Source organism: Coregonus lavaretus (assembly GCF_964263955.1).
Source record: "Coregonus lavaretus genome assembly, chromosome: 30".
Taxonomy (NCBI): domain Eukaryota; kingdom Metazoa; phylum Chordata; class Actinopteri; order Salmoniformes; family Salmonidae; genus Coregonus; species Coregonus lavaretus.
The window spans coordinates 38,743,369-38,768,902 of NC_140017.1; the positions used below are offsets into that span (position 1 = coordinate 38,743,369).

The following is a 25,534-nucleotide window of genomic DNA, read 5'->3' on the forward strand; positions in this document are numbered from 1 at the left end:
TTGAGCAGACACATGCACATTCGTGGCCTGCTGGAGGTCATTTTGCAGGGCTCTGGCAGTGCTCCTCCTGCTCCTCATTGCACAAAGGCGGAGGTAGCAGTCCTGCTGCTGGGTTGTTGCCCTCCTACGGCCTCCTCCACGTCTCCTGATGTACTGGCCTGTCTCCTGGTAGCGCCTCCATGCTCTGGACACTACGCTGACAGACACAGCAAACCTTCTTGCCACAGCTCGCATTGATGTGCCATCCTGGATGAGCTGCACTACCTGAGCCACTTGTGTGGGTTGTAGACTCTGTCTCATGCTACCACTAGAGTGAAAGCACCGTCAGCATTCAAAAGTCACCAAAACATCAGCCAGGAAGCATAGGAACTGAGAAGTGGTCTGTGGTCACCACCTGCAAAACCAGTCCTTTATTGGGGGTGTCTTGCTAATTGCCTATAATTTCCACCTGTTGTCTATTCCATTTGCACAACAGCATGTGAAATGTATTGTCAATCAGTGTTGCTTCCTAAATGGACAGTTTGATTTCACAGAAGTGTGAATGACTTGGAGTTACATTGTGTTGTTTAAGTGTTCCCCTAATTTTTTTGAGCAGTGTACATCCACAGGTACACCTTCAATTGACTCAAATGATGTCAATTAGCCTATCAGAAGCTTCTAAAGCCATGACATCATTTTCTGGAATTTTCCAAGCTGTTTAAAGGCACAGTCAACTTAGTGTATGTAAACTTCTGACCCACTGGAATTGTGATACATTGAATTATAAGTGAAATAATCTGTCTGTAAACAATTGTTGGAAAAATGACTTGTGTCATGCACAAAGTAGATGTCCTAACCGACTTGCCAAAACTATAGTTTGTTAACAAGAAATTTGTGGAGTGGTTGAAAAACGAGTTTTAATGACTCCAACCTAAGTGTATGTAAACTTCCGACTTCAACTGTAAACAAGTGTGTGCACAACATTTTCGAGAAATAAGCTTTTTGTGCATATGGAAAATTTCCGGGATGTTTTATTTCAGCTCATGAAACATGGACCAACATTTTACATGTTACGTTTATATTTTTGTTCAGTATATTTACAACTTTCGATATCTTTTGGAAACTGAACATGGCCTTGGTAGGGTTACAAATCCATAAATGGCATATTATAACGGGACTGGGAAGCAGATAAATAATTTACAGTGCGACAAAATATGCTTTGTTGTCTAGAGCTCTGCTTATTTTAAAACCATAAATTGATTTGTTTTGTTTTGAGTCTGTTTTGGAAAGGACTGGTAAAACATGAGAGCACATCGCGCAATATCACTATGATAAGGCGTTCCATGAATTTAGACCGCAACCGCACAAAACTGAAGAGAGCTTGCGTGCAATCGGCTACTGCCTGTAGGGTGCTGCAAATCATTAGAGTTCTCCACTATTAGAGGAATGTTTTGTTTTCCACACACGTTCTGGTTATGTCATGGCAAATATTCAAGCCATTAAAACAGCAAATGTTGATTTCAGGTAGCCTAGTCTACAAAAAATAAAACGTTTTTGTAGGCATATTGTCGTTCAGTGTAGGTGCAACCCTTATTCATAGAGACATTGGATGTCCCCTTATATGAGAAATGGCCCGATGAAGCTCAACGCCGACCAAATGCTTTTTCTAAATACAAATTGCCTCGCACATGATACAGTTTTGAAACATTTGAAACTTAACTTTCATGTAAAAATAATAATAAATATATCATATAAAAGACACTTAATGTATGCCGTTTACACTCTAAAAAGAAAAGGTTCCTGGAGGATCCTTTAGGGGTTCTTCTAATCGAAACTGTGGGGGAACCCCTATAAGTTCTTCAAAAAATCCCTTTTAATGGATCCTCAAAGAACCTTTTGAAGAACCTTTTGGGGTAAATTTTTTGAACTACCCCCCCTCCCCTCTGCTTTGCCACTAAAATCATAATAACCACTGTGAACTAAAATATTATGTTATTGTTATACATATTATTATTATTATTGTTAATAATAATAATATGTATAACAATAACAATAACACAATATTTGAGTTCACAGTGGTTATTATGATTTTAGTGGCAAAGCAGAAAGAAAAATCAAAAAATGAGGTAAACTCCCAGCAGAGCCCCACCTCCAATGGGTATATCCTCTGGAGTGTTGATGTTAATGTGTTGATGTTCTCCGTATCCACAGCCAGAATGATTTTGCATCTAACAGGTTTCCTGTTTTATCCATCAGAGGTGTAAGGAGGGTGAAATCTGTGAATCCCCAAAACAGTAATTATGCAGATGATTAACAAAACATGTTCCCGACAGAATTCATACCTTGGTGTTGTGGTGAATGTGGATGGAGAAAAAAAAACTGTTTTGATCATGGTTTTCATACACATAACTTGTCCATAATGTAGAGGCCTATGGGATATTCATGGAAGAGGTAAGGGAGGAGGATGGTACATGTGATCTGCATAACATACCAATACCAATTTACATACCTTTGTATGCCTCCTCGTCTGTATACCTGCAGACAACAGACACAAAAGTGAGCAGTTCAGTCATCTGCACCCAATACAGCTAGCCTTCAACACATTCTCATAGCCTACATATTCTTACCTCTTTGTTGATTGATATCCATTGAATTGTGTACATTTTCGGTTTTAGACAGATTTGCACAAATATGAAAATATAGATGGGTATCATCATAAAACAATATGAATTTAGATCATACAAGGGACAAAGCTTACCTTAAATTGAGGAGATCTTTACATTTTTCAGTTAAGTACCTGCACCTGCTGTCCTTTCAAATGGAAACGTTTCAGTTGGGCAGTTAGGTTCCTGCAAGAACCCCCACCAACTAAGGAGGTTCCTCGATGAACCCCACCTCCTATGGGGTTTTTGGAAGAACATTTTGGGGGCCATTTTCAGTGCCAAGAACCCTAAGGTTATTCAAAGAACTTTGAGGATCTTAGAAGAACCCTTGTTGAACCCCTAATTTTTTGAGTGTAGGAATGTTGCACCCGGCTGTAGTTTGAGAAACAGACAGAAATGTGGAAAGGAATGGTCCAATGGAAATGCAAGGTGAGAGGATGTCAGCTGAGGCAGTGTGCGGTAGAGCGTGGCGCTTGCAACGCCAGGGTTGTGGGTTCGATTCCCACAGGGTGCCAGTATGAAAAAAATATATATTATGCACTCACTAACTGTAAGCCGCTCTGGATAGGAGCGTCTGCTAAATGACTAAAATGTAAAATGTAAAAAAAAAAGGAAAACAGCTGGGTGCACTTTTGCTAAACTGAGCAGAGTAAGTATCTTTTGTATTTGAAAGATTCTTTCTCGCTTATATGAAAGTTAAGTTCCAAAGGTTTCCAAATCAGTATAGTTAGCGAAGATGAATAATATTTCTAAACGTTAAAACAGAGCGTTGGGATCGTAGCTCACATGGAGCCAGCTGTCCTCCAAACCATCAGCTGAGAACCGAAGACGGGGACTGGCTGGAAGCCACCTTGGGCCCCCTTGGGTTCTCGAGAGCTAGTGTAGGTCTAGCCTACTGTATTTCAAAAACATATTGGATAAGATTGTAACATTTGTCACTCAGAAGTCTTGAGTTTCCACTGTCATTGGAATCTGTGTGGGCAAAGTGTTGTATTTATGTATTAGCAAATGTTTAATCTAGACTTCTTGTAGTCTACTGTGGCTGTACTCTAAAGAACCACAGTGTGGCGCTAAATCACTGAACATTTCTAGATGGTGAACTAGTCCCATACTTAACTTTCCAAAGTGGTCCCAAATGTAAATAATTTTTCTCCAAATGGACACTGTGATTTTGTTGACTATATGCCTACATTATTTAGGACATTTTATTTTCACTTTTGTCTTACAATGTTTAGGTGCAGGGCTTTCATTGTCTTTAGTTAACGAAATAAAAGTTCAACTCGGTCGAATTGTAGTGCACATGACGTCACGTGAACCTGGGAAGGCTTCTGTCCTGTTTGGCAATAGGCATTCCCCCTGCTCAGTACTCTCCTCCTGAAGACACGACCCGGGTCACTCTCGGAGATAACACACCGACATATAGGACTTCGAGACACGGTGAACACAGCCGATGGTCCCCGGATTACTGCACAAAGGAATAGTTTACCCCAAGCATAAATAAGATCTCAAACAACAAGAAAACTTTGGCTATTATATTGAGCACTGCAGGACACCATGACGAGGTTTTGCAGGGAAACGACGAGTCAATAGAAAGGTAGGTCTAGTTTATCCCTCACGGGTTACTGGAAGACAACGCTCGCCGTTCGGCGTTGGAACTGTTCTTTTTTAGCTCAATGGTGGGAACTCTCACTCGTAACATTGTTTCCCCGTCTTTCTGTGGCTACAATAGCCAGCCTACTTCTCTGCATAGACGATATTCGCATGTGTTGTCTGAACGTGTTCTGCTGCATAGTTTTGAACTACTCCTTAACTCATTTAGAGCGTTATAATTTAGGGTAAACTTTCCTCCGCTGACTGCATGCCTGTCTGTCACTGTCAAGCAGTGGTCCGCTACTGTATCAGGGTTCTATTGTGGTCCAATGCTCTTCATGGATATTAGGCTGTTGGTGCAGTGGTAAAGTAATTACATTACACTAAGTCATTGGACGAAGGCGTCTTCTTTAGGGGGGAGTTTTGGTAAAATCTCCAACGCTCGGTGTGAACATTAACATGCATGGCTTGCAGTACGGTGTTGGAAGCATATCAGCGAGATATCATTTTCAAAAAACAAACGGTTAAATTGTTAGGGTTAGTGTTCACACAAGGCAATATCTCCATGTTACACCGCTTGTGTACGGAAAACAGATGGAAGACAAGAGGCGATCACCTGTGTTAATGATCTATCTAGCATGCTCCTAACACCTGTGTATAAGCATAACTCAAGCGTAACACGGGAATGTGGCGGAAGTGTAGTTTCATGGGATGGAGGCGCCCATATCTGTATGGATCTTTAACTGCTACAGTAAGTGTATATTTATTTATTTGAAGGATTCTTTCTTGCTGATTTAAAGATAAGGGCCATATGTTTTGAATGCCATATTCCAAGCGATGATTATTGACGTTTCTAAACGTTTAAACAGCGTTGGGATTGTAGTTTACATGAGACAGTCGTGGGCGAAGCTAATGGCTGAGAACTGAAAGGAGAAGGCAGAATGCCGCCTAGAGTTTTAGAGGGCTATGGAATGACCCAACTTGTGACCTCACAGACAGCCCTAACCCTGAAGAATAAGGACTCACTCTGCTCCCACTCCAGCTTTGATTTTGATTGATCTCTCTTTGTGTTTACCACCAGGGGTTATTGCAGTTCTCAGTGGGGTTGGGATGTTTGCACAGTGACCAGTCTCGTCGGACAAGACTCCAGCTCCGCAGTGAGAAAGAAAAGACAAGAGTGATTGAGCACCATGGAGGGCGGGAATGAGGTAGATCTGTCCAACAATAACATCACCCCGCTGTGGAAGCGTCACTCAGCCAACCACACTGGCCCCAGCAAGACAAAGGCCCGGCCCCTCAGCTACCAGATAGACAGACTTCACATGACAGACTTCCCCGTAGAGGACAACAAGTGCAGCTTTACACTGAGCCAGCCCGCAGAGAGACTGGTGGCTATGCCGGGAGGAGGGATGGTCATTCTGAAGCACCTTCTCAACCAACCCGCCAGGAAAACACGGGTGGTCAGGAGTATAAGCATCGGACATCTGCCCAAAGGACGTTTCTCTCTGTCTAAGTTCAAGTCGAAGGATGATAAGTCGCCGTCATTGGACAATAAGGCATACCACGGTGGGAGTGTTGGTAAAATCGGTAACGGGGAGAAGGTGTGGTCGGACCAGACCTCCCCTTCTTCCTACCACCCTTTAAACCCTCGTCCTTCTCCCCCTAACCCCAGCCCCTCTCCCCCTAGTCTCCACACCCCTACCCCATCTCACAGCTCCACCTCCAGTATCTCCTCCCTCACCTCCACCTTCACCCCTTCTGACCCCCCCACACCCCGCAGCCCCTCCCCTGCTGACATGTCTGCCCCCTCTCCTTCTCCCACTCCCTCCCTCTCTCCTCCTCCCTTCATTGTCCTCAGCACCCACAGTGCCGCTGCCCTGAAGACGGGCACCCAGCAGCTGATACCCAAAGGCCTGGCGTCCCTGAGCAAGGTCTCTCCTGCTGGGGTACAGAGCCAGGCCCTGGGGGTTCTGCTGGGCCTGAATCCTACCAAGCGGGCCCTGCGAGCCCTCAGCATGGTGGAGACTGGAACCTTCTTCTCCACGGACGGAGGGTCCAGGGGAGGGGGAGAGGGGACAGACCAAGATGAGAGCCCTGGGACTCTGAAGAGAGGGTTGAGATCTACCTCGTACAGGAGAGCAGTGGTGAGTGGAGTGGAAATGGAAGTACCGTCTGTAGACCCCAAGACCCATCGCCTGTCTCAGCCTGTAGACCCCAAGACCCATCGCCTGTCTCAGCCTGTAGTCCCCAAGACCCATCGCCTGTCTCAGCCTGTAGTCCCCAAGACACATCGCCTGTCTCAGCCTGTAGACCCCAAGACCCATCGTCTGTCTCAGCCTGTACTCAAAGGACTACAGGCGGTAAAGGAGAGCCCTACCAGCCCTGGGAAGAAGAACAAGGTATCGAAGAGATGTATTCAGTTATTATTTTTCCAGGAAATTGTCATTACTGTTAACTGCTATGTCATGGGAACCGTTCTCCCCTTGCTTTGGCCTGTGTGCCTGGATATTATTACTGTCTGTTACCCTGCAGAGTCACACTACAGTTTACTAACACTACTCTGCCAGATGGGTTCATGTTGCTGTTCTACTGAAGTTCAGATCAGGACCAAAGTCCACAGCTAGCTTAAAGTTGGAACAATGTCAGGAGGAGCTTGTGTTGAAGTCAGGCTAATAGTGAAAACGTATGATTGCAATACACACACACACACGCGCACACACACACACACACTCCATTCCACTGCTCTGTAATTAGGCGGGGTCAGGTTGACAGGTCAGTGCAGAGGTCAGGGGTCAAGAGCAGGTGACAGGGGACCTACTTACACCCGTCATTTAGAATGTGACAGGTGTGGGGGGAGAGGATTAGACGTGGGCTAATTTGAAGGCATTTGTAAGGTAACCAACTTGGTACAATAATGTAATTCGTAACCAGATTTGGCTAATAAAGCATCATTTAGGATATTGTGCTGATACTCACATGCACATGATAACAGATCTAGTGACAGTTTTATTTCTCAGTTCATAATGGTAATATAAGGGTGGGGCAGGGAGAGCTGATCCTGGGCCTGTTGTTAATAGTGACATAGCCATGGGGTCTTCTTCTCTCAGCGTCCTGATAAGAAGACAGGACTGATCACACAGAGGACATTTGACAGTGAAGGTGAGTGCCACTTCTCTGTCTTAGTCATTTATATGAACTAGTTATGACTGTGACTTTCTATCCATGTTTGATGTCTTGCTCTCATTGGGAACTGTACTATTGTGATGCGCCCTCAACCTGTCTGTCTGTCAGTGGTGTGATCCGCCCTCAACCTGTCTGTCTGTCAGTGGTGTGATGCGCCCTCAACCTGTCTGTCTGTCAGTGGTGTGATCCACCCCCAACCTGTCTGTCAGTGGTGTGATCCACCCTAAACCTGTCTGTCAGTGGTGTGATCCACCATCAACCTGTCTGTCAGTGGTGTGATCCACCCTAAACCTGTATGTCAGTGGTGTGATGCGCCCTCAACCTGTCTGTCTGTCAGTGGTGTGATCCACCCCCAACCTGTCTGTCAGTGGTGTGATCCACCCTAAACCTGTCTGTCAGTGGTGTGATCCACCCTAAACCTGTATGTCAGTGGTGTGATGCGCCCTCAACCTGTCTGTCTGTGGTGTGATCCACCCTCAACCTGTCTCTCTGTCAGTGGTGTGATCCACCCTAAACCTGTCTGTCAGTGGTGTGATGCGCCCTCAACCTGTCTGTCTGTCAGTGGTGTGATCCGCCCTCAACCTGTCTGTCTGTCAGTGGTGTGATCCACCCCCAACCTGTCTGTCAGTGGTGTGATCCACCCTAAACCTGTCTGTCAGTGGTGTGATGCGCCCTCAACCTGTCTGTCTGTCAGTGGTGTGATCCACCCCCAACCTGTCTGTCAGTGGTGTGATCCACCCTAAACCTGTCTGTCAGTGGTGTGATCCACCATCAACCTGTCTGTCAGTGGTGTGATCCACCCTAAACCTGTATGTCAGTGGTGTGATGCGCCCTCAACCTGTCTGTCTGTCAGTGGTGTGATCCACCCCCAACCTGTCTGTCAGTGGTGTGATCCACCCTAAACCTGTCTGTCAGTGGTGTGATCCACCCTAAACCTGTATGTCAGTGGTGTGATGCGCCCTCAACCTGTCTGTCTGTCAGTGGTGTGATCCACCCCCAACCTGTCTGTCAGTGGTGTGATCCACCCTAAACCTGTCTGTCAGTGGTGTGATCCACCCTAAACCTGTATGTCAGTGGTGTGATGCGCCCTCAACCTGTCTGTCTGTGGTGTGATCCACCCTCAACCTGTCTCTCTGTCAGTGGTGTGATCCACCCTAAACCTGTCTGTCAGTGGTGTGATGCGCCCTCAACCTGTCTGTCTGTCTGGTGTGATCCACCCTAAACCTGTCTGTCAGTGGTGTGATGCGCCCTCAACCTGTCTGTCTGTGGTGTGATCCACCATCAACCTGTCTGTCTATGGTGTGTTCTAGAGGAGGAACTGTATCAGAACTACCAGGAGAAAGCTCTTCACAATGACTCTGATGAGGACCAGTTCAAAGAGCCCAAACCTGCCGACCGCATCGTGGTGCAGTACAGGCCCATACGCACCTCCTGGAGCCAACTCAGTGTGGTGAGACACATTCACACACATAGACACAGTGCATCATGGTGCAGTTCCTGTCTGCTCATACAGTACAGCAGGGTTCTTCAATTCCGGTCCTGGAGGGCCGAAACACTTCTGTTTTTTATTTATACCTGGTAGTTAATTGCACTCACCTGGTGTCCCAGGTCTGAATTAGCCCCTGATTAGAAGGAGAGGATGTAAAACAGAGGTGTTTCGGCCCTCCAGGACCGGAATTGAAGAACCCTGCAGTACAGAGACAAACACAGTGTCTGGTTTGGGAGATGGAATGCCGTTGTTGTGCAGGATGTTGTCCCATCTGGTCTGTCCCGAGTGTCTGTCTCTCTCTGTCTTGCTGTCTGTCTGTCTGTCTCTCTCTCTCTCTTCATTTCTCTCGGTAAAGAGAGAGAGCGGGATATGATACAAAGATGGCAGTCACCAGTGTGGTGACTCCGATTTTATGACATTATGTAATCCAGTTTGGACCCAGGATGGTAGGATAGAGAGAGAGAGAGAGAGAGAGGTTTCTGATGTGTCACTGCAGACGGTACAGGACACTTAGTTCTGATGGAGATATTCATACTTATTGTTTCCAATGTGTGGAGGAGGATAAAGGGGTAGACGATACCACTAATCTGTACTGTCCTGTGTTTGATGCCAGATGGAAGGTCTGTGGGCCGTGACTTCTGTGACAGGCTGTAGTGTTTTTATAGTAGTTGGATGTGCTGCTGTTTCCACTGTGACAGGGCAGGCTTTAGTGTTTTTATAGTCGTTGGATGTGCTGCTGTTTCCACTGTGACAGGGCAGGCTTTAGTGTTTTTATGGTAGTTGGATGGAGGCTTGGGCGGTATCCAGATTGTCATACCTTCATACCGACCTTGTGCCATACCGGTATATAAAGTAATACCGGCACTGAACACAAGGGGCGCTGTTTCCAAACCTCACTGATACTCTGTAATCCAAAGGTTAGCAATGCTAACAAGTAGATGTAAAATCCCGTAGAGAATGCTAACTAAATGCTAACGAGCGCATTGCAAACATTTTGTACAGTTTCTGACCTAAACTATACAAGTATACAAGTAACTCAAAAATGCTACTCACAGTTTGCTGCACGCACAAAACAAATATTAGACAGCAAGGCTCTTGATCCAGGAGGGGATTCTCTGCTGTTACCAAACGAATGCTTGATTTGGAAGAAGCTAACCACTTAGCTAGATGGCTAACTAGCTACTAAATTAGCAAACCAAATGCACAACTGCAGAGCATTTAGCACATTTTAGACAGTTAACCTTATAGTTATAAGATATCATCGCCAGGGTTGTGGGTTCGATTCCCATGAGGGACCAGTACGAACAAATATGAAAATGTATGCACTTACTACTGTAAGTCGCTCTGGATAAGAGCGTCTACAAAATAACGTTTCCAGTTAACACTAACATCTGTAGAGTCAGACTCTTCTCTGTTTCCTAGAAGTCTCTAGTTTCCAGTAACATTAGGGACAGGAGGAAGTGGTGTATCTAAGAGTGTTTGTTGACCCCCCCCGGGTTAAGGATAGGACAGGGGAGGGTAAGATGATGCTAGATTTGTGCCTACAGCCAACCTCTACCCCAAGCACTCCCTATTGACTGACTACCGAGTTTCGGTTGTCACAGTTACGCCTGTCTCTGTGTTCTCAGGGAAACTCCAAAAGCAGGGCGAAGTTCAGTTGTTGTGGCGGGAAGGTGGTTACTAGGACACTAAAGACATGCGAGGCCATAGATACAGTAGATAAATATAAGTTAATTGCCCTTAAAAGGGAATTTGTCTTGCAAATTAAAACAATCTTGACAAGCTTTTGGCAGTCTGGCTGTAGTGGTGTGTGTGTGTGTGTGTGTGTGTGCCCCCTAGTCTGGCTGTGTTTGCAAAGGTCTCCGTTACGGTTGTCACAATACCAGTACCGCGATACTCAGTATCATGGCAAGGACACAAGAACATGAAGCGGACATCATTTCCTGAGGAAAACAGTCCTAATGTTAGAAACAAACAGCCTGATGTTGTCACCCAGAATCACGTTTATTTTCCAAACCATATCACACTGTGTTACATACAGTAGGTTTTTAAATGACCAAAGGAGTTAGACCTGCTTTGTGTTTTCCGTTTTTTGCCATGGAAAATCAGGTATTGTAGGATCACCATACTGGTATAGTGAAAACCCTAGTCTCCATGGCAAATATCTTCATGTCTGGGACTAAGGAGCAGGGAGATTCATATAGCAGCAGGATCACTTCCTTGGATCAGTTGGAGTTGGACAGGCGTTTTCAGGTTGCTTGTATGGTGGATGTATGGCGGAGTGGGGTGCTGAAGAAGGACTGTGTGTGGAGAGATCAGCCTGGTCACCCGTGATACAAGTCAGTATTTCAAGTCCAGTATTCTAAACCGGCCACTAGGGGCAACAGTGAACCTTAACCCTCACCTTTAAAAAAAACCTAACCAAACCAGACATTTTGTATCTCTTTGGTATTACAGGGAGATACATTCAAGGCTTTTTATGCTCCCATCAGCTGTTCAGAACCCTGGTGTGGCTCGGCCTGTGACCCTGGAAAAACACTAGTGGGTGTATATATTAGTACACTGTGGGATTTAACCTAAGCAGGCTGAGGTGGGTGTGTAACCTGGTTAGGCATTAACAGAAAATGCTCCAGGTATCTTAAATGCTTTATTTGAATCCACCAATCCAATATACAAAAAAAGGATCCAAAGGTCCCTGTATGCATGGCACTCAAGGGTACAGAAAGCACCTCCTCCTCCCAACAGCGAGGCTGCCCACGACAGCTGAAACAGAGCAGTACCTCGCCAACTGCTTTGCCCTAGTTTTTTGTCAGACCCGCAATCTGGAGGCAACGTACTGCTAGGCTGTGTACGTGGCCAATACTGCCAAATATCAGCGCCACCAGCTTGCACCTACACCCGAGGCTGTCCAAGCATGCCACGAGAGGCTGGTACTTAAGCAGCTTCTCAGCAAAGTCCTGCTCCATGTAGCGTCAAATGAGCCGCCCACTTCCAAAATGAGCACCTCCCCCTGGCCTCCCCCCACAACAACAATATCTGGCGTATTTGGCACACAGGAAAACACATCATCAACATCACATCAGCTTCCCCTTACACAATAATGTTTCTGCATGTGTGCTGTTGGTGAGACCACTTCTCTCACCTCGCTGGCTATCAGGTCAACAAGGCGGTCATGTCTAGCAATGTACAAATCCTTGTATGTACAGCAGCCGTTCACAACATGGGCAATGGACTCCATTACATTTGACTCATGTAGAATACAAAATGGGTCATGGTTTGCAGGGTACCAGAGTGCTACATTATATTTTGTTGGTAGAACTTGCAGCCTTGCCTTAACAGTAATGGTGAGAATGTCCTGGCCAACGGCAGCATTCTGGTACATGGAATGGGAGACAGAGTGGACAGCACAGTCCAGAGCAGTGAGTTTCCCCTGCAGCCTCAGGCCAGTCCAGTTTCCCCTGCAGCCTCAGGCCAGTCCAGTTTCCCCTGCAGCCTCAGGCCAGTCCAGTTTCCCCTGCAGCCTCAGGCCAGTCCAGTTTCCCCTGCAGCCTCAGGCCAGTCCAGTTTCCCCTGCAGCCTCAGGCCAGTCCAGTTTCCCCTGCAGCCTCAGGCCAGTCCAGTTTCCCCTGCAGCCTCAGGCCAGTCCAGTTTCCCCTGCAGCCTCAGGCCAGTCCAGTTTCCCCTGCAGCCTCAGGCCAGTCCAGTTTCCCCTGCAGCCTCAGGCCAGTCCAGTTTCCCCTGCAGCCTCAGGCCAGTCCAGTTTCCCCTGCAGCCTCAGGCCAGTCCAGTTTCCCCTGCAGCCTCAGGCCAGTCCAGTTTCCCCTGCAGCCTCAGGCCAGTCCAGTTTCCCCCTGCAGCCTCAGGCCAGTCCAGTGTTGCAGTAGCTGCATCCGTCTGATACCAAGGAGTGTTGTCCTGGATGTAGGATGAGATGTTCCATCATGGGTGACAGAAGCCTCCACAACAACACCGCAATCTGCCACAACTGCATCAAAGGCTGTCACTGGCTCTGTTTGCATATCAGTCCGTGTCCACCTGAGCTCCATTCCAGTCCGGTTGCACAGGTCGTTGAGGTCCGGCCAGTCTGACCAGACTCCAAAGTCCGCAGCACGAGTGTCTTAATTTTCCATTGGCCTTCCTCCTGAAGCCCAGGAAGTTATCCTCAGTGTCTGTGGCCAGTGTAACCTTCCTCCTGAAGCCCAGTGTCTGTGGCCAGTGTAACCTTCCTCCTGAAGCCCAGTGTCTGTGGCCAGTGTAACCTTCCTCCTGAAGCCCAGTGTCTGTGGCCAGTGTAACCTTCCTCCTGAAGCCCAGTGTCTGTGGCCAGTGTAACCTTCCTCCCGAAGCCCAGGAAGTTATCCTCAGTGTCTGTGGCCAGTGTAACCTTCCTCCTCCCTAGGTCCAGAAGGATGGAGGCTCTGGCTAACTCCTTAACAGTGTAAATCCACTCAATATTCAGGACACCTAAACCCCCCCTCCCCTTGGCTCAGGAAGACAACGTTACGTGTGCTGTGTGTTTAAACATAGCCACTTTCTCACCACTTGAACAGTTTTCTTATTCATTTCCCTCAGAACCTTCTGTGGGATATGCACATTTGCAAGCAGATGTTGGATCTTTGCTAGGGCTCTCCTCTCTCACAGCTTCTAGCTTCATGACCACAGGCAGAGGGGAAATGTCAATCATATCAAGCCTGGTTGAAAACCAACTTGTTCCCCCCACTCACCAGCAACATTAAACTTATTCAGCTCCTACAGGTCTGGTATGAGAACTACTCCTTTTGTTGCAGTTATTGGAGTCATGAACATTGTGTGTGTGTCTGTCTTGCTGCTTTCACTGACAGACTTAATGAATGTGTGCTGCCACAGACAGCTGAACGCACAGTAGCCTTCATTTCTCTAAACGCAGACACCTGAGGCCTGAGAGTTAGGATTACCTGTGATGGATACAGATAGAGACGACCTTGACTGACAGAGGTATGCCTCACCTCTAAACAATTCATTTCATTCCTTAAGGTACAGAATGTAACTGGTTATGGCTAACTGGTGGCATATAACCAGTAGGCCTGTGTTGTTAGAGATTACATTTTCTTCCTAATGTGTTACTAAAACGTATGATCTAAACCAGGGTTCTTCAATTCCGGTCCTGGAGGACCGAAACACTTCTGTTTTTTATTTCTACCTGGTAGTTAATTGCACTCACCTGGTGTCCCAGGTCTGAATTAGCCCCTGATTAGAAGGAGAGGATGAAAAACAGAGGTGTTTTGGCCCTCCAGGACCGGAATTGAAGAACCCTGATCTAAACTGTTTTTCCTGCAGGTAAAGAAAAGTGGAGTTTCTGATAAGCTCAGCCAGGAGGAGCGGAAAAGACAAGAGGTAACAGCCTTATTCAGTGTGTGTGTGTGTGTGTGTGTGTGAGAGATGGTGTGTGTATGTGCGTGCATGTAACCCTTTCCCTTTAGACATGGACAGTTCCTACAAAGGGTAAAGCAGACCGGCTCCAGAGGGTTTAGGATGCGTGCGTACACACACACACACACACACACACACAGACACACACAGAAAAGTCACTTACTGTAGCACCCTGGGAAATGTAAAATACGGTGCCTGAACTCCTCTTCCTGTAACCTCTCCATAGCAATAATAAACCCTTCTTAAAGGGGAGGGCTAGAAAATATGGACCATAGACTAGTAAACCAGTTTATATTGAGGGACACATTATTTAATAGCACGGATGTCTAAGCAAATAAATGTCGAGAGGACAGAAATGTAGGAAAGTACAGTTTGATGAAATGTACAGAGGCACAACAAAACAGTGTTTCCCCTATTAATAATAATAATAATAATAATAATAATAATAATAATAATAATAATATGCCATTCAGCAGACGCTTTTATCCAAAGCGACTTACAGTCATGTGTGCATATATTTTTACGTATGGGTGGTCCCGGGGATCGAACCCACTACCCTGGCGTTACAAGCGCCATGCTCTACCAATTGAGCTACAGAGGACCATTTAACATATGGCCTTTTTAAATGGAAGTTTTATTTGAATGCCGTCTTGAATGTTGCCTGTGGGCCTTTGTGCCCTGCCAAGACACGATCTAGCCTGCATGCATCATAACTCACACACACATTATTGCTCAATGACATGCCAGAGATATTAGGACAGTGCATAGATGTTAGGTACGTTAATGATTTTCATTTACGCCCACATTTACACCCACTCCATTTATATTGAGTCATAACCTGCTGTGGAAATCTGCATGTTCTGATCTGCTGTTGAGGTTATTGGGGAGAATTCCAATTCTAAGGATACACATTACATTTTGTGGGAGGTCTCTCTCTACCGGATGTGTCTTAAGAGTTCGTAACTTAACATTTTTTAAAGTTTTGTCACTAATGACTCTCTCTTTCTTCCTCGCTCTCTTTATTTCTCTGTCAGGCTATATTTGAGTTGATATCGTCAGAGCACTCCTACCTCCACAGTCTGGAGATTCTGATCCGGATGTTTAAGAACTCAGCGGAGCTCAGTGACACCATGACCAAGACCGAGCACCACCACCTCTTCTCCAACATCACAGACGTGTGTGAGGCCAGCAAGAAGTAGGTCCTGTGTGTGTATATGCTTGCCTTAGCTAGAGAAAGGGGGATTGTGGGTACTGTAGTTAATGTTCCAGTGGGGTATGAGGTCAGTGTGAGAACTAGGGCTGTCCCCGACTGGAGAAAAAAAAAAATCTTGGTCTACCTAAAGTCGTCTGTCCTTTCGACCAATCCCAAAAATGTTAACGTGTATTTTTCCATATATAGACACACCCTATGTGTTTTAATAAAATCAACTGTATATGCAATGAGCTTGACTGATGCTTTAAGCTCACTGTTTGATTAAATCAGACACAAATGACTCAAGAGGGAGCCAGAGATAAAGATAACCAGAAGAAAAAGATCAACTTAACCTGTCCTGACCATCCTCCTCCCGCTCCTGCTGGCTTTCACAGATTCTGCCGTTACTCTCCTGAAGTTGCCGGTGATAGGCTACACGAGGAGTCTGCAACCTTTCTCATGTGGAATGCTAATGTATCTTACCATTTCTACCGATCTGTGTGCCAGTTATGGTTTTCACATGCACATTTTCGTGGGAACAATTTCATTTCATTTATAATAACGTCAAAATCATTGTCATGTGGTTCATCAAAATTCGATCCAAATCTAAATGAAAATGATACAAACCTAAAAAGTAACTTCTACTGCCATTGCCAACTATGTAAAAATAGCCTCCATAAAGCCAACAAATAAAAACAGTGCAGCCTGCAGGTAGAAAATATCCTGATAAAAATAGATATCCTATAAATCACATTGGCTACACATGGCATGTCTGCAACGTACTTGAAACATTGTATCAACTATTAACTTGGGTCTGGCCAAGCTTGCACTAGCGAACTTGCAACATTGTATAAAATATTCTGGGCCCTCAGAGTTTCCCTCGCCGGTGAGCTCGGGACAGACACAGCTGTAGGCTATTTGCACAAGGGATAAGAAGCAGTGCTTGACTTGGGAAGGAGCTCACTGGAGCTGAGTACCGACACCTCAAATGTTCTGCTGCTTGAGCTCCTGTTGCTCTTATATAATATTTACATTTACATTTACATCATTTAGCAGATGCTCTTATCCAGAGCGACTTACAAATTGGTGCATTCAATTTATGATAGCCAGTGGGACAACAACTATTATTATTATTATTTTAATTTTTTTTTAATGGGTGGAGGGGGGTAGAAGGATTACTGTTATACTATTCCAGGTATTCCTTAAAGAGGTAGGATTTCAAGTGTCTCCGGAAGGTGGTCAGTGACTCCGCTGTCCTGGCGTCGTGGGGGAGCTTGTTACACCATTGGGGTGCCAGAACAGCGAATAGCTTTGACTGGGCTGAGCGGGAACTGTGCTTCCGTAGAGGTAGGGGAGATAGCAGGCCAGAGGTGGATGACATGCCCTCGTTTGGGTGTAGGGTCTGATCAGAGCCTGAAGGTAAGGAGGTGCCGTTCCCCTCACAGCTCCGTAGGCAAGCACCATGATCTTGTAGTAGATGCGAGCCTCAACTGGAAGCCAGTGGAGTGTGCGGAGGAGCGGGGTGACATGAGAGAACTTGGTAAGGTCGAACACCAGACGGGCTGCGGCGTTTTGGATAAGTTGTAGGGGTTTAATGGCACAGGCAGGGAGCCCAGCCAACAGTGAGTTGCAGTAATCCAGACGGGAGATGACAAGTGCCTGGATTAGGACCTGTGCCACTTTCTGTGTAATGTAGGGTTGTACTCTGCGAATGTTGTAGAGCATGAACCTGCAGGATCGGGTCACCGCTTTGATGTTAGCGGAGAACGACAGGGTGTTGTCCAGGGTCATGCCAAGGTTCTTTACACTCTGGGAGGAGGACACAATGGAGTTGTCAACCGTGATGGCGAGATCATGGAGCGGGCAGTCCTTCCCTGGGAGGAAGAGCAGCTCCATCTTGCCAAGGTTCAGCTTGAGGTGGTGATCCGACATCCACACTGATATGTCTGCCAGACATGCAGAGATGCGATTCGCCACCTGGTTATCAGAAGGGGGAAAGGATAAATAAATTGTGTGTCGTCTGCGTAGCAATGATAGGAGAGACCATGTGAGGATATGACAGAGCCAAGTGACTTGATGTATAGAGAGAATAGGAGAGGGCCTAGAACTGAGCCCTGGGGGACACCAGTGGTGAGAACACGTGGTGCGGAGACAGATTGTCGCCACGGCACCTGGTAGGAGCGACCTGTCAGGTAGGACGCAATCCAAGAGTGAGCAGCGCCGGAAATGCCCATCTCGGAGAGGGTGGAGAGGAGGATCTGATGGTTCACATTATCAAAGGCAGCAGATAGGTCTAGAAGGATAAGAGCAGAGGAGAGAGAGAGAGTTAGCTTTAGCAGTGCGGAGAGAAGAGCAGTCTCAGTTGAATGACCAGTCTTGAAACCTGACTGGTTTAGATCAAGAAGGTCATTCTGAGAGAGATAGCAGGAGAGTTGGCTAGAGACGGCACGCTCAAGAGTTTTGGAGAGAAAAGAAAGAAGGGATACTGGTCTGTAGTTGTTGACATCGGTGGGATCGAGTGTAGGTTTTTTGAGGAGGGGTGCAACTCTCGCTCTCTTGAAGACGGAAGGGACATGGCCAGCGGTCAAGGATGAGTTGATGAGCGAGGTGAGGTAAGGGAGAAGGTCTCCGGAAATGGTCTGGAGAAGAGAGGAGGGGATAGGGTCAAGCGGGCAAGATTTCATCTGGAGAGAGAGGGGAGAAAGAAGTCAAAGCCTAGGGTAGGGTAGTGTGAGCAGGACCAGCAGTGTCATTTGACTTAATAAATGAGGATCGGATGTCGTCAACCTTCTTTTCAAAATGGTTGATGAAGTCATCCACAGAGAGAGATGAGGGAGGGGGAGGAGGAGGGGTATTCAGTAAGGAGGAGAAGGTGGCAAAGAGCTTCCTAGGGTTAGAGGCAGAGGCTTGAAATATAGAGTGGTAGAAAGTGGCTTTAGCAGCGGAAACAGAGGAAGAGAATGTAGAGAGGAGGGAGTGAAAAGATGACAGGTCCGCAGGGAGTCTAGTTTTCCTCCATTTCCGCTCGGCTGCCCGGAGCCCTCTTCTGTGAGCTCGCAATGAGTCGTCAAGCCACGGAGCAGGAGGGGAGGACCGAGCCGGCCGGGAGGATAGGGGACATAGAGAGTCAAAAGATGCAGAAAGGAAGGAGAGGAGGGTTGAGAAGGCAGAATCAGGAGATCGGAGGGAGAAGGATTTAGCAGAGGGAAGAGATGATAGGATGGAAGAGGAGAGAGTAGCGAGAGAGAGCGAAGGTTGCGACGGCACATTACCATCTGAGTAGGGGCAGAGTGAGTAGTGTTGGAGGAGAGCGAGAGAGAAAAGGATACAAAGTAGTGGTCTTGGAGGGGAGTTGCAGTGAGATTAGTAGAAGAACAGCATCTAGTAAAGATGAGGTCAAGCGTATTGCCTGCCTTGTGAGTAGGGGGGGACGGTGAGAGGGTGAGGTCAAAAGAGGAAAGGAGTGGAAAGGAGGAGGCAGAGAGAAATGAGTCAAAGGCAGACGTAGTGGGGTTAAAGTCACCCAGAACTGTGAGTGGTGAGCCATCCTCAGGAAAGGAACTTATCAAGGCGTCAAGCTCATTGATGAACTCTCCAAGGGAACCTGGAGAGCGATAAATGACAAGGATGTTAAGCTTGAATGGGCTAGTGACTGTGACAGCATGGAATTCAATTGAGGAGATAGACAGATGGGTCAGGGGGGAAATAGAGAATGTCCACTTGGGAGAGATGAGGATTCCTGTGCCACCGCCGTGCTGACCAGATGCTCTCGGGGTATGCGAGAACACATGGTTAGACGAGGAAAGAGCAGTAGGAGTAGCTGTGTTGTCTGTGGTAATCCATGTTTCCGTCAGCGCCAAGAAGTCGAGGGACTGGAGGGTAGCATAGGCTGAGATGAACTCTGCCTTGTTGGCCGCAGAACAGCAGTTCCAGAGGCCGCCTGAGACCTGGAACTCCACGTGGGTCGTGCGCGCAGGGACCACCAGATTAGTGGCAACAGCCACGTGGTGTGAAGCGTTTGTATGGCCTGTGCAGAGAGGAGAGAACAGGGATAGACAGACACATAGTTGACAGGCTACAGAAAATGGCTACAATAATGCAAAGGGGATCGGAATGAAATGAACTAAACATCTGGGAAAGTGAGAGAGCGGGGCCTCCCTCACTTACATTTCACTGAAACACTCAAATATCACCGGGCTCAGCCGAATACAATACTTACCTACAATAATTACCTACAATAACCTACAATAACTACCTAGATAAACTACCTACAATACCTAACTACAATACCTACCTACCTACAATCTAAATACATGTAACCTCACCCTGCTGACACGTGTAACCTCATCCTACTGACATGTGTAACCTCATCCTACTGACACGTGTAACCTCATCCTACAGACACGTGTAACCTCACCCTACAGACACGTGTAACCTCATCCTACTGACACGTGTAACCTCACCCTACAGACACGTGTAACCTCATCCTACAGACACGTGTAACCTCATCCTACAGGCATGTGTAACCTCATCCTACTGACACGTGTAACCTCACCCTACAGACACGTGTAACCTCACCCTACAGACACGTGTAACCTCATCCTACTGACACGTGTAACCTCACCCTACAGACACGTGTAACCTCACCCTACAGACACGTGTAACCTCATCCTACTGACACGTGTAACCTCCCCCTACAGACACGTGTAACCTCATCCTGCTGACACGTGTAACCTCCCCCTACAGACACGTGTAATCTCACCCTGCTGACACGTGTAACCTCCCCCTACAGACACGTGTAATCTCACCCTACTGGCACGTGTAATCTCACCCTGCTGACACGTGTAACCTCCCCCTACAGACACGTGTAACCTACCCTACTGACACGTGTAACCTCATCCTACAGACACGTGTAACCTCACCTCGCAGACACGTGTAACCTCACCTCGCAGACACGTGTAACCTCATCCTGCTGACACGTGTAACCTCACCCTGCTGACACGTGTAACCTCACCCTACAGACACGTGTAACCTCACTCTACTGACACGTGTAACCTCATCCTACAGACCCGTGTAACCTCATCCTACTGGCACGTGTAACCTCACCCTACAGACACGTGTAACCTCACCCTACAGACACGTGTAACCTCATCCTGCTGACACGTGTAACCTCACCCTACAGACACGTGTAACCTCATCCTGCTGACACGTGTAATCTCACCCTGCTGACACGTGTAACCTCCCCCTACAGACACGTGTAATCTCACCCTGCTGACACGTGTAACCTCCCCCTACAGACACGTGTAATCTCACCCTGCTGACACGTGTAACCTCCCCCTACAGACACGTGTAATCTCACCCTGCTGACACGTGTAACCTCACCCTACAGACACGTGTAATCTCACCCTGCTGACACGTGTAACCTCCCCCTACAGACACGTGTAATCTCACCCTGCTGACACGTGTAACCTCACCTCGCAGACACGTGTAACCTCATCCTACAGACACGTGTAACCTCACCCTGCTGACACGTGTAACCTCACCCTACAGACACGTGTAACCTCATCCTACAGACACGTGTAACCTCACCTCGCAGACACGTGTAACCTCACCTCGCAGACACGTGTAACCTCACCTCACAGACACGTGTAACTTCGCCTCACAGACACACATAACCTCGCCTCACAGACACAAGTAACTTCACCCCACAGGCATGTGTAACCTCATCCTACTGGCACGTGTAACCTACCCTACTGACATGTGTAACTTCGCCTCACATACATGTGTAACTTCGCCTCACAGACACATGTAACCTCACCCCACAGACACAAGTAACTTCAAATGATTGTAAATGCCCATCCCTAGTGTGTGTGTGTGAAATGGGGATGGTCACTATAAGGTGGCTCTGCAGATGAGTTGGATCAAGCCCCAACTTGTTGAAGTCAACTTCCTGTGGCTCTGTGACAGTTTCCTGTATGTCACTGTGGGGACCAGATTTGTCGTTAAAGCGGCCATGCAAACAGGAAGAGGAAGCCCTGTGTGTTACCTGCTAATGGTTCCCCCAGTCTATTTTAAGGGGTCAAGGAGGTTCTCTCCAGTGATGGTATGGCGAAGCTGGGACAGAGGTGTCAGATGCACTTCCTGAGTTTGTGTGTGTGTGTGCGTGCGTGCGATGACTAAACCAGGCAGATCATCCTGACTCAGTCCATTGTCATGTATGGCATCTCTGACATGCTAGTCCTTCCTGAGACGTGTAGAAGGAGAACTGATCTCATGTTAAATGCTCTAGTGTGCTTGTTGGTTCAATGTGTACATGCAGACCTCTGATTGCACAACTAAGCATTATCAAAACTCAATCTATCGCTCTCCCCCCTCCATCTTCCTCTTTATCTCTCTCTCTGTCTCTCTCTCCATCTCTCTCTCTGTCTCTCTGCTCTCTCTCTGTCTCTCTGCTCTCTCTCTCTCTCTCTCTTGCTCTCTGTCTCTGTCTCTCTCTCCATCTCTCTCTGTCTCTCTGCTCTCTCTCTCTCCCTCTCTCTCTCTCTATCTCTCTCTCTCTCTCTCTCTCTCTCTCTCTCGCTCTCTCTCTCTGCTCTTTCTCTCTGTCTCTCTCCATCTCTCTCTGTCTCTCGCTCTCGCTCTCTCTCTCTCTCTCTCTCTCTCTCTCTCTCTCTCTCTCTCTCTGTCTCGGTCTCTCTCTCCGTCTCTCGTTAGGTTCTTTAAAGAGTTAGAGGACAAGCACCAGCAGAACATTGTTATAGATGACATCAGTGACATAGTGTTCAGACACGCCCAGTCCAACTTTGACCCCTACATCACCTACTGCTCCAATGAGGTTTACCAGCAGAGGACCCTACAGAGGCTAGTGTGAGTACACACACACACACACACACACTCACCACACACACACACACACACTCACCACACACACAACTTTGAATTGTGACTGATAACTGCCCCTCTCCCCCCCTCTCTCTCTCTGTCCCAGAAGTAGTAAGAATCCAGTGTTTAAGGAGGTGTTGACTCGTATTGAGGCCCACCCAGACTGCAGGAACCTCCCTATGATCTCCTTCCTAATCCTGCCAATGCAGAGAGTCACCCGCCTGCCTCTGCTGATGGACGTGAGCAAACACACAACACACATATACTGGACACACATCTAACACTCATATACCCTCACCGGCCAGTTGATTAGGTACACCAAAATGGTTCGCTCCTACAGACAGTGAGTCACGTGGCCGTGGCTTGCTATATAAAGCAGGCAGACAGGCATCGAAGGCATTCAGTTACTGTTCGATTGAATGTTAGAATGGGCAAAACAAGTGACCTAAGTGACTTTGAGCGTGGTATAATGGTCGGATCCAGTATCTCAGAAAAAAGGCTTTTCACGCACGGCAGTGTCTAGGGTTTACAGAGAATGGTGAGATTAAACAAAAAACATCCAGTCAGCAGCAGCCCTGTGGGCGAAAACAGCTTGTTGATGAGAGAGGTTGAAGGAGAATGGCCAGAATCGTGCAAGCTAACAGGTGGGCCACAAACAGGCAAATAACAGCGCAGTACAACAGTGGTGTGCAGACCGGCATCTTGGGAAACACACAACTCCTCAGTCCTTGTCACAGATGGGGTATTTCAGCAGACGACCACACCGGGTTCCACTCCTATCAGCTAAAAACTAGAAGAAGCTGCTCCAGTGGGCCCGTGATCACCAACACTGGACATTTGAGGAGTGGAAAAACATCCCCCGTTCCGACGAATCCCAGTTCCTGTTGCGTCACGCTGATGTCAGAGTCAGGATTTGGCGTAAGCAGCATGATTCCATGGACCCGTCATGCCTGGTGTCAACTGTACAGGTTGGCGGTGGGGTAATGGTGTGGGAAATGTTTTCCTGGCACACGTTAGGTACCTTGATGCCAATTGATACATGTTTGAACGCCACAGCGTATCTGAACATTGTTGTTGACCAAACCCAATAGAGCATCTTTAGGATGAGAATGGAGGGGGGTTGGCATTCTCTCATTCCTCCCCCATCCATTCTCTCATCCCTCCCCCCTCCATTCTCTCCCCCCTCCATTCTCTCATTCCTCCCCCTTCCATTCTCTCATCCCTCCCCCTCCATTCTCTCATCCCTCCCCCCTCCATTCTCTCATCCCTCCCCCCTCCATTCTCTCATCCCTCCCCCTCCATTCTCTCCCCCCTCCCCCCTCCATTCTCTCCCCCCTCCATTCTCTCCCCCCTCCATTCTCTCCCCCCTCCATTCTCTTCCTCTCCCCCCTCCATTCTCTCCCCCCTCCCCCCTCCATTCTCTCATCCCTCCCCCTCCATTCTCTCATCCCTCCCCCTCCATTCTCTCCCCCCTCCCCCTCCATTCTCTCATCCCTCCCCCCTCTATTCTCTCATCCCTCCCCCCTCCATTCTCTCATCCCTCCCCCCTCCATTTTCTCATCCCTCCCCCCTCTATTCTCTCATCCCTCCCCCTCTCCATTCTCTCATCCCTCCCCCTCCATTCTCTCATCCCTCCCCCCTCTATTCTCTCATCCCTCCCCCCTCTATTCTCTCATCCCTCCCCCTCCATTCTCTCATCCCTCCCCCCTCTATTCTCTCATCCCTCCCCCCTCCATTCTCTCATCCCTCCCCCTCTATTCTCTCATCCCTCCCCCCTCCATTCTCTCATCCCTCCCCCCTCCATTCTCTCATCCCTCCCCCCTCTATTCTCTCATCCCTCCCCCCTCCATTCTCTCCCCCTCCCCCCTCCATTCTCTCATCCCTCCCCCCTCTATTCTCTCATCCCTCCCCCCTCTATTCTCTCATCCCTCCCCCCTCCATTCTCTCATCCTCCCCCCTCCATTCTCTCATCCCTCCCCCCTCTATTCTCTCATCCCTCCCCCCTCTATTCTCTCATCCCTCCCCCCTCCATTCTCTCATCCCTCCCCCTCCATTCTCTCATCCCTCCCCCCTCCATTCTCTCCCCCCTCCATTCTCCATTCCTCCCCCTTCCATTCTCTCATCCCTCCCCCTCCATTCTCTCATCCCTCCCCCCTCCATTCTCTCATCCCTCCCCCCTCCATTCTCTCATCCCTCCCCCCTCCATTCTCTCCCCCCTCCCCCCTCCATTCTCTCCCCCCTCCATTCTCTCTCCCCCTCCATTCTCTCCCCCTCCATTCTCTCCCCCCTCCATTCTCTCCCCCCTCCATTCTCTCCCCCTCCCCCCTCCATTCTCTCATCCCTCCCCCTCCATTCTCTCCCCCCTCCCCCCTCCATTCTCTCATCCCTCCCCCTCCATTCTCTCCCCCCTCCCCCTCCATTCTCTCATCCCTCCCCCCTCTATTCTCTCATCCCTCCCCCTCCATTCTCTCATCCCTCCCCCCTCCATTCTCTCATCCCTCCCCCCTCTATTCTCTCATCCCTCCCCCCTCCATTCTCTCATCCCTCCCCCTCCATTCTCTCATCCCTCCCCCCTCTATTCTCTCAATCCTCCCCCCTCTATTCTCTCATCCCTCCCCCCTCCATTCTCTCATCCCTCCCCCCTCTATTCTCTCATCCCTCCCCCCTCCATTCTCTCATCCCTCCCCCTCTATTCTCTCATCCCTCCCCCCTCCATTCTCTCATCCCTCCCCCCTCCATTCTCTCATCCCTCCCCCCTCTATTCTCTCATCCCTCCCCCCTCCATTCTCTCCTCCCTCCCCCCTCCATTCTCTCATCCCTCCCCCCTCTATTCTCTCATCCCTCCCCCCTCTATTCTCTCATCCCTCCCCCCTCCATTCTCTCATCCCTCCCCCCTCCATTCTCTCATCCCTCCCCCCTCTATTCTCTCATCCCTCCCCCCTCTATTCTCTCATCCCTCCCCCCTCCATTCTCTCATCCCTCCCCCCTCCATTCTCTCATCCCTCCCCCCTCTATTCTCTCATCCCTCCCCCCTCCATTCTCTCATCCCTCCCCCCTCCATCTCTCTCCATCCCTCCCCCCTCTCTCGCATCCCTCCCCCCTCCATTCTCTCATCCCTCCCCCTCTATTCTCTCACCCCTCCCCCCT

At 48.2% G+C, this 25,534-nt stretch overlaps 1 protein-coding gene across 1 annotated transcript in view; it reads left to right on the plus strand.

The window, feature by feature from the left end:
• Positions 1-4,043: 4,043 nt before the first annotated feature.
• The window catches only part of LOC311105881 (rho guanine nucleotide exchange factor 26-like), a 71,310-nt gene continuing 49,819 nt past the window's right edge, over positions 4,044-25,534 (plus strand). Inside the window, exons 1-8 of the mRNA XM_084148105.1 lie at positions 4,044-4,236; positions 5,314-6,631; positions 7,340-7,391; positions 8,726-8,865; positions 14,221-14,277; positions 15,348-15,508; positions 22,220-22,372; positions 22,497-22,626. Coding sequence (XP_084004231.1) covers positions 5,423-6,631; positions 7,340-7,391; positions 8,726-8,865; positions 14,221-14,277; positions 15,348-15,508; positions 22,220-22,372; positions 22,497-22,626 — 1,902 coding nt within the window. The 5' untranslated portion in view covers positions 4,044-4,236; positions 5,314-5,422. The remainder of the gene's footprint in view (positions 4,237-5,313; positions 6,632-7,339; positions 7,392-8,725; positions 8,866-14,220; positions 14,278-15,347; positions 15,509-22,219; positions 22,373-22,496; positions 22,627-25,534) is intronic.